Source organism: Helianthus annuus, chromosome 9, assembly GCF_002127325.2.
Source record: "Helianthus annuus cultivar XRQ/B chromosome 9, HanXRQr2.0-SUNRISE, whole genome shotgun sequence".
Classification (NCBI taxonomy): Eukaryota; Viridiplantae; Streptophyta; class Magnoliopsida; order Asterales; family Asteraceae; genus Helianthus; species Helianthus annuus.
Window position 1 is genome coordinate 166477607 of NC_035441.2, and position 9645 is coordinate 166487251.

General features: G+C 35.9%; 1 protein-coding gene and 1 long non-coding RNA gene across 2 annotated transcripts; one reads left to right on the plus strand and one right to left on the minus strand.

Annotated features, from left to right (window-relative positions):
• Nucleotides 1-434: 434 nt before the first annotated feature.
• On the minus strand, nt 435-2181 carry LOC110879442. The gene is made up of 2 exons (XR_002558665.2): nt 1761-2181; nt 435-1029 (listed from the first exon to the last, which is right to left on the minus strand). It is a non-coding gene; the product is annotated as an uncharacterized LOC110879442 (long non-coding RNA).
• A 2648-nt stretch (nt 2182-4829) lies between these two features.
• Nucleotides 4830-5599, plus strand: LOC118481823. Its single transcript, XM_035977114.1, has 2 exons — nt 4830-5123; nt 5220-5599. Exons 1-2 carry the CDS (start codon nt 4838-4840, stop codon nt 5597-5599), a joined length of 666 nt encoding a protein of 221 aa, XP_035833007.1. The 5' UTR covers nt 4830-4837.
• Nucleotides 5600-9645: the final 4046 nt, after the last annotated feature.

Here is a 9645-nt window from a genome sequence, read left to right on the forward strand (position 1 = left end):
TTGAATGTGTGTATAAATTGGATGATTACTTTACTTGCAACACAACATCCATCTTTCCAATACAAACTCTTCCTTTCCCTTGAGAGAATGCCCAGAAGGGGTTGGAATAATTGGAGACAACTCGAAGCGTCCTTACCAGAACACCAGATGAAGAGTATTTTCAAAGCATTCGACACCAACGGAGATGGCAAGCTCAGTCGGAAAGAATTAAAAGTGTGCTTGAAAAAGTTTGGCCTTTATTTCGCGGGCTTCAAAGCTTGGCTGGCAATCAGTCATATTGATGCTGATGGTGATGGTATGATCAGCGAGGATGAGATAGATGAGCTCATTAAATATGCTTCCAAGTGGGGACTTATTGTCACTCCGTAGAGTGAAACTACAAGCATCCATAGATATTAACTTAAGGATGCATGCAACTGTTTTCATTTTCCATGGTGGTTTTCTTAAAGTGGTCATATTAACTGTTTTCGTTTTCCATGGTGGTTTTCTTAAAGAGGTCATGTTTTAGTACGTTTGTGAACTTATAAACGTCTTTGTGTAAGATAATTAGGATGTAGTACACCCTGTTGAAGGCCACTGTGGTTTATCTAATATCTATCTTGCTAGTTTCTGTTCAACTAAAGAACTTTTTTTATTTGTTTTTTAGTTAAACCTTTCTTGCTTTGCCACTTGAATAAATGCTTTCTTACAGTTATTCGAACCTATTTGCACAATACACTAATATTAAATGTAATTCACAAATTGATAAATTTCAATGTTCTGATACTATCAAAAGATAAGATACATTGCATTATTATGGATAACTTTGGTATAACGTACCCGCCCCGAGTCCTCTCAATGAATATATTATGTATCAATACTATCATTGAATATATTTGTGTATCTATCGTTTGCATACCTATTCTCAAATCTTCTCATGCATCTTCTCTTTTCTATCTGTTTCTTTTTCTTGAATTTATTCCCAAAATTAATACTTCCTGTCCATCTTTCCCTCTATCTGCAACCGTCCCTCATCATATTCAACAGCTCCTATTTCACAAAACAATGGGATTACTATCATATTGAAGAGAGATATTATACCGCCGGCTGTAAACTCACCCAAACGTTCAAACTGGGAAAGAGCTTATGGTTTTGTCACTTCATGCATGAATAAATAACACGCGGGTCATATAGACCCGATTCAGTTGTTTATGATGACTATATTTTTCCTTGTTTTTAAAAACAAGCGGCTGCGACAACATGTTATGTTGCAACTTACCCAAGAGTGACAAAATGTGAATGGAAAATACTTTGTCTATAGCAGCGAAGCTTCACCATCGAAACTAGGTTGCAATCCGGATGAAGCTGCTCAGATATTATGGTTTCTGCCGAACCCAAAATAGTTGTTGACCATATTCATGGATTAGAATAATCAAACACATTTACACAACATGGTATGTCATTGATTAATTATTATTAGGGGGTAGGGGTGGTCCACAAGTGAAAGAATTCCATCACTTGCAACATTCAATCAGGTTCCGCCATGTCAGCAACCTTTATTCCATCACTCACAACCTTTTTTTAGTGGAAATGTTCATCACTTGTGATGAAATTCCATCACTCACAACTTTTTTTATTTTTTATTTTTAAATACATTGCCGTTCAAAAGAAAAAAAAAAATTCACATACATAATCACCATGAACCCTAGTTTAAGTTAACACAAAATTGAAGGAGATAAGCTTATAATCTCCTAAATTGATCCACAATCACCTAAGAATACCTGATATTGGGCACCGAATGATGAGAATAGGTTGTTGCCGAAGCTCCGACCCTGACGGTATCTCCGGTGGACGCGCAGAAGATCAGCAACAATGGAGCTTTTTTACTTGATTGTGTTTGGGGGTCTTGCTGCTGCTGTTGTTGTTGCAACAATGGAGCTCCTCTTCCTCCATCATCAAATGGCAAACCGTCAACACCCCACCTCAAAAATGCCAAAGCAAACCGTCACAAGGTCCCCCAACGTTAGGATTCCCCAGATCTTCAACGCGTTGATTAGTTCACGCGTTTAAAAGTCCACGCGTGGAAATGATTAGCGACGGCGGTGTTCCAAGATGTTTAACGCGTGAAACTTGTGGTTTCAAGGACCACCCCGGGTCCCCTTAAGACTAAAAAGGATCCAGATAGTCGGTGAATTACAAATAGTAATTAAAAAAAGATGTGGATACATAAGGAACATGTTATGTTTACAACATAAAAGAAGAGCAGGCAGTTTAATATACATATACGATATACCCTGAATTAAACAGTTTTGTCATGTGAAGATATAATGTTTTAGGGTTGGTGTTGATAGGCATTGGTCGAGACTGAATTGATTTTGTAATAAAGGTTCTCTTTTAATAGTGATACATATAGGGAGCTAAACGGGTCGTGTTCGTGGGTTGAACCCAAAAAATATAGATGAACCCGAACACGACTTGAACCCGAAAATCGTGTCATACATATGAACCCAAACACTACATGAATATTCATGGGTTGACTTGGACACGGCCCATTCAACCCGAATTTTATTATTTTTAATTTTATTTCAGAAGATTAATATGTTAAAATTAAAATTTACTACAAAAACACAAATGTTTATAATACAATTATATTTAAATTATAAAATCTTATATCAATTTTTCATTTTAAGTTTTAATTATGAATAAAATACACACCCAATTAATTTATGATATAATACATATTGTAAAAAATGTAATGTACTACCTCCGTCCCACTAAAAGTGTCATATTTTGAATTTTCGAAGTCTTTATTTATAAACTTTGACCTTAAATAATTTTGTTTGTGTTAGATAATACTTGATGAAAGTTATATGATTTGAGTGTGCTTTACAAGTGTTTTTATCGGGTTACTTTTCATCAAGTTTTATATAACACAAAAAATATATAATTAAAGTCAAAGTTTATAAATAAAGACTTTGAAAATTCAAAATATGACACTTTTGATGGGACGGAGGGAGTAATATAATATAAATGAGTTAAACAGGTCAACCCGCCAACCCGACCGGGTTAACCCGAACCTGGCCTGTTTAGCTAAATAGGTCTGCAGGTTGAACATGAAACTGACCAGAACCCGTTTAAACTAAACACAAACCCGTGTTATGTTCGTGCCGTATTTTCAGGTCGTGTCCTTTATCCAACACATTATTCGTTGTTTATCTGTATTGTATAATAAAAGAAATGAATACGTGATACGTGCTATTCATTGGAGACATCTATTTTTTCCATCTCTCTTTCCTACTTATGGGCTGTTTGGCAACTTTTTAATGGTTAAGTGCTGAACCAGTAAGAGGTCTGAACCATTAAGAGCCAGTATAATGCTTAACCTTTCAGAGGCAAATGTCTGACCAATTCAGATTAGAGGTCTTAACAATTCAGACTCTGTATAATGCTTAACCATTCAGAGGCAAATGTCTAAATCATTCAGACATCTGCTCACAAAACAAACAATCTGAACCATTAAGTGTTGAACCAGTAAAAGAAGAGGTCTCAACCATTAAATAACAAATTGATATTAAATCTTATCCTTCTTGTATATCAAATAGAATTATTCTATTCTTCTAAAAGTTATCCTCAAACTTTAATTGTTAATTTAAGATATTTAAATAAAACAAATTATTTATCACGAAAACCAAAATTTGTATTTTATTATTAAAAAAATTGTTATATCGATTTTATTATATAGTTTATAAATCAAATGGTTGGAATTGGTACCAAAATGTTATCACTCAAAATGGTTGCTAATTTGCTTCTTAAATAACGTATCTTCTTTTAAAGAACCATCTCCGGAATCACCCTATCCATCTGATATTGAGTATATCCATTAGTTTTTTTAAGCTATACATTTTTTATTATTTGGTATATAAAATTAGATTTATTCAACCCGTGAAATACATCTGGTTTTTTTAAGATATAATGTTTATTATTTACTATACAAAATTACATTTATTTAACCTATTTAAAACACAGGGTTTTTAACGTTATAACTTTTTATTATCAACTATACAAAATTACATTTATTTAATCTGTGTAATACACATAGATTTTAAAGATATAATATTTTTGTTATTTACTATAAAAATACATTTATTCAACTCTTGTAATACATAGAATTTTAAAAGATATAACTTTTTTTATTATTTGGCATACAAAATTAGATTTATTCAACCTAAAATACACAAGGTTTTTGAAAAATATAACTTTTTTATTATTTAGTATACAAAATTACACTTATTCAACACGTATAATACACAAGGTTATACACTCAGACCGCCCGTACTGGGGCGTTTTTTTTAAAAAAAATTGCAAAATCACGCTTCAAAACGCCCAAACCCCCATTACATGGGGCGTTTTTTGGCGTTATTTTTGAAAAAAAATGTTGCCGGCGTGATTATTAAAACGCTTCTGTGATGTTGACCAACCAATCAAAAGCCACAACGGCTAGTTAACGGCTATAATATTTTTTTTAACCTTTTTCCTTATATATATATATATATATATATATATACAAACACAATCAAATCTCACTCATTTTCAATCAAAACTCTCAAAAACTCTCTAAAAAAATACCACCATTTTATAAAAAATGGATTCTCCTAGTTCTTCATCCATGATAAATTTTTACTACAACGAGTATTTTGCGGATGGCGATGGTTCGACCGATGAAGAGCTTGAGCAAGAGGCGGTTACGAGTGCATGTCAACTAGCGGTGAGATATGTCAAGCATTCTCGTCGGCCCCAAGTAAAAAAAAATAAAAGAGGCTATGTTGAACGAGACCGACGCGCGACACACGATCGTTTGATGAAAGACTATTTTGACGAGGCGCCGACATTTTCAAACGAATTTTTTAGGCGTCGTTTCCGAATGAGTAAGCGGTTGTTTCTACGCATAGTCAACGACTTGGAAGCCAACTACGATTATTTTAAACAAAAACCGGATGCGAGAGGGGCACTTGGATTTACCGGTATCCAAAAGTGTACGTCGGCATTACGAATCCTTGCTTATGTTAACACTACCGACATCAACGACGAGTATCTAAAAATGGCGGAGAAAACAACACAAGATAGCTTGGAACATTTTTGTCGCGGTACAATTCTTATACTTTACTTTTTTTTTTTTAAACGACGAGTATGCTTAGAATTTTTTTTTTGAATCTTATGTTTATCTATATTTTTTTATAAAGGTATAATTGATGTGTACGGTGCGCGTTATCTTAGAACGCCTACATGGGAGGACCTTCAAAAGATCTACGAGGTACATAATGCCAAGCATGGTTTGCCTGGTATGATCGGGAGCATAGATTGCATGCATTGGCGTTGGGATAACTGCCCGACTGCATGGCGAGGCCAACACACACGTGGTGACCAAAAAGGACCCACTATTATTCTTCAGGCGGTTGCTTCACAGGACCTTTGGGTTTGGTCGGCTTACTTTGGCATGGTCGGGTCATGCAATGATATCAATGTTTTTGAACAATCGCCGTTGTTAGAGGAGTGGATTTCTGGCAAAGCTCCAAAAGCGTCGTTTTACGCAAATGGAAACTACTACCCCCATGTTATTTGAGCGACGGAATTTATCCTAGGTATTCGATTTTCGTGAAGACGTTTAGTGATCCTATTGATGACAAAAGAGCATACTTTAAAAAGCTTCAAGAGTCTTCACGAAAAGACATTGAGAGATGCTTTGGGGTTCTTAAACAACGCTGGCAATACTTGAGAAATCCTTGTCGTGCATGGAGCAAGCAAAAAATGAGAGATGCTATGTACGCTTGTATAATCATGCACAACATGATTTTGGAAGACGAAGGAAAGGCGATATGCCAGAATTATGTGCCAGAAGCCGTTCAAGAGGAGCATCCACAGGCGTCAATGGAAGAAAGAGTGAATAATGTGTGAGAGTTGCGTTACGAACCGTACCATTCCCAGTTAATGGTTGATTTGGTACACCACGTATGGTCGGTTCGGTATGTACCACCTGAGGGAGAGGAAGAAACGGAGGACGAGGAAGACGAAGTTGGCGAGGGTGAAGAAAGCGAAGACGAAAACTAGTGTTTTTTTTTTTAATTTAATCGGATGTTTTTTTTATTTCTAGTATTGTATTTTTTTTATTTAATGAAGTATTTAAGTTTAAAAAAAAATTGAGAAATGCTTGAATGGGGTTATTGGCATAATGCCCCACTATGCCACTTTTGCTATAATGCCCCATTGCTGACTAGGACGCCACGTGTCGGATAATGCCCCATGCTAGGGGCATTATAAGTTGTTACCACTATACATGGTCTTATACAATATAAAATTGATATACAACCTGTGAACTATTCCTAATAGTACATGAAGAGTGCCCTTTCCTTTTACTTGGCCATCAAGATTATTTCAATTAGGGATGAGCTCGGTACCGTCCGGTACCGAACCGGTACCGGTACCGAAAGAACCGGTACCGAAAATCCTCAAAAGTGGGTACCGGTACCGGTACCGAATATACCGGTTCGGTACGGTTCGGTACCGGTGCGGTACCGGTATTTGAGGGTAAAAACCGGTAAATACCGGTACCGAACCGGTACCGAAAATGTTAAAAGTCGGTACCGAATCGGTACCGAAAAGGTACCCGGTTCGGTAAATTCGGTTCCGGTACCGGTACCGGGTCCATTTTGCTCATCCCTAATTTCAATTGTGCTAGGAATGTTTGGGAACGTGCGCTTGATTTTGATTACAGAGCTCACACAATGTGGCTGAAGTACTCCAACGTTGAGATGAATAACAAGCTTCGGTAACTTTGTTGCCATGAGTGGATTCCGTCAGATGTGACATAAGTATATTCATATGGAAGAGATGGTGGCTAATGTTGCAGGTATGACAAACATTTTTGTGATTTTACCGAATTTTTATAGTATATGAAATTATCATTACGTTAGGTGTTTATTTCTGAAAAATGGATATTATCCAGCGTTATCTTGTATATATTAAATAACAACTCTTGCAACAGTTGGTTTTGGTTTTCTCATTCTTAGCACCAAAGTTTTAGTTTTCCTGCTTTAGCCACCAATTTTTTCCCTTTACCGTAACAACTCTCATTAAAATTAATAATTAGAATGATAATTAGTCAATAAGGAAACCTTAATTGAGACACCCAAGTGATGTGGCATTAACCCTAAAATTTTCAGAACAATCGGAATCAGGATCAGGGCCTCTAAAACTCAGGGGGGTTAAACCCTAGTTGATAATCATCAACAAAATTTCGTTGTACAGATTGAAACTGAATTTAAAAGTGAGTCATGCAAGCTAGTCCCAAACTCAGCTAGTCTATATAAATAGACCGCACCTCTTACGGACCGTAAAGGGTATGCCTTACGGACCGTAAGCCAATATGCTACCTTTACGGACCGTAAGGGTTGGGGCATACGGTCCGTAAGGGAGTCTCAAAATTCACTATAAATAGCTGACATTGGCAGTAACTTTCTGTTGTTAGTACGACGAAGAAAGTCGTTTTATAGAGTACGTTATAAGCAAATACAGTCCCAAAACACACACACTGCACTCGAATTGCTGCCGCAAAACAGGGTAATCACTCGATCGCTATTACGATTCATTTTCCGAGATCAATATATCCAAAGAATGTTTAAGTGCCGCCCACATTAGGGTTATACTTTGTCGTTCGTCGTTAAATCGATGAATGTTTAAGTATTGCACTTTGTCGTTCATTGTGAGAATTTGATCTCGTGAGTTATCTTGACTGCTGTATTGATCACTAACCCGGTTTTGTGTGCATTATTATTGAAATTAGGTTAACAGGGCTAAATCATATTCTATCCATACTAAATCTGCAATGTGAGTCATTCTCTTTTTATTAAACTGTTTCACAATACTCCAAATTATTTTCAGAGTTATAATTACGGTGATTAAGTTTATGTAATCACCAAATTACAGCCAGTATGTGGGGTATTGTGTACAGTATTTCTGTTTTAATCACGTTAGGTGGGCGAACCTAAAATTTAGTGATATACGTCATTCATTGGGACAGCCAATGGTGATATGACCACAGTCACAGAGCTGGTCGAGTGACAAATACTGTGGGTAGTTGGTTGATAATAAACATATATAAAAACTCTTAATACTGTGAATTATAACAAAAGTGTCGTTTTCAGTAAACCGAATGATTCACTCAGTATTTCCCCGCTGACAAAATCTTTTTCAAACATGTTTCAGGTGATCTACTGTAATTCAGGAAAAGTGCCGGGAGCATTACAAGCTTAAGATAGTGGCTCAGTATAAAATAAAGAAATATGTTTTAAACTAAAGATTCATCAGTAAAATCTTATGTATTGTAAATTATCGGGGTTTTATCCCGAATTGTGAAATAAAATAATCGGGAAAAGTTTTTAGCTTTACAACGATCCTGATGTTAAAATTCCGCTGCTAAAATCACATAAATAAATATCACGGGATTTCTGTCCCGCGGCTCCTGAAACGGGTCAAACCGGGTCGGGGGCCGTGACAGAAATAAGGTGGTATCAGAGCCACTGAGTTAAGCTAATTAAGTATTTGGAAATACTTAATTTTTCCTGATTACTATTATGTGATTATGTGTTTTATTAACTGGCTATTTGTTAGTTACAGTATGGATAAGCAAAAGCTGCAAGATATCTATCTTAAATTAGACAGGTCAATCTACGAAGAAGGAAGTTCATCCAAAACTAAATTTTCAAAACTTCCTACAATTCCTGAAGAAGGAATATTTGTGCGGAAAGCACAATATGAGAAACCACTTTCTCCTAGAAAAAGGAGTATGATTATTAAGAAAAGTAAAGAGCAAATCCGAGAAAAGAGAATTAAAAAGGAAACCCAGGAGTTAATCAGTAAATCACCTTGGGAAGATAAGCTAGATGAAAAATGGGCAAATTTGTATATGCTAGCCACTGTAGCAGAACATGCAAATCTTTAGATACCCTAAATCTAGTAATAGCACTTCCCAGTAAATAAATAAATCTGAGTATGTTCTTTCCTGTTATTTTGTACAAATAGTGTGCAATAAAACTTCGATGTTTATTTGTTAATCTTTGTTCCAAAGTTTTAACTTAGCATTTTTGTGCATTTTGCATATATGCTACACAGCATGAGCGAGATATCTGAAGCTTTTCAGAACCTCAATCTTTACCCGGTGAATATAGAAGTTTCCCAAGAGTTTACTGGATACCTTGCTGATGTGGACCAACCTGTAGAATTCCATGCTCCACCTTTGACAAAACCAAAACGAAAGAAAAAGAAGAATTACGTATGGGGGCATCGTATACGTAGGAAAAAGCCAGCTCCAAAACTTCCTAAAATAAACAAACATTTAGAAATAGCAAAAGAAACTGGTAAACAGCCGGAAATGGAAATTGAAGTCGAGGAAGATACTAGGCAAATGGGAACACAGTTTGAGGAATATTCTAAGGAAATAGAAATGGAAGTAGGGCAAGATTTTAGACCAACTCAGGTAGAAATTGGAGAGAGCTCCAACCAAAACCAGGGAATAACTTTTCAAGAGAAAATAGATTTTCTATTGGCAAGCTGTGAGACTATTCAGCCTGTCAATACGAATATTTTTACCTATCCTATTGAAAATCCAATCCC

What these genes read in the sequence shown, in the direction of transcription:
- LOC118481823 (XM_035977114.1), top strand. Translation starts at nt 4,838, where the DNA reads ATGAAAGACTATTTTGACGAGGCGCCGACATTTTCAAACGAATTTTTT. An exon ending in CTTGGAACATTTTTGTCGCG is followed by an intron (nt 5,124 to 5,219) that starts GTACAATTCTTA and finishes TTTTTTATAAAG; the next exon opens with GTATAATTGATGTGTACGGT.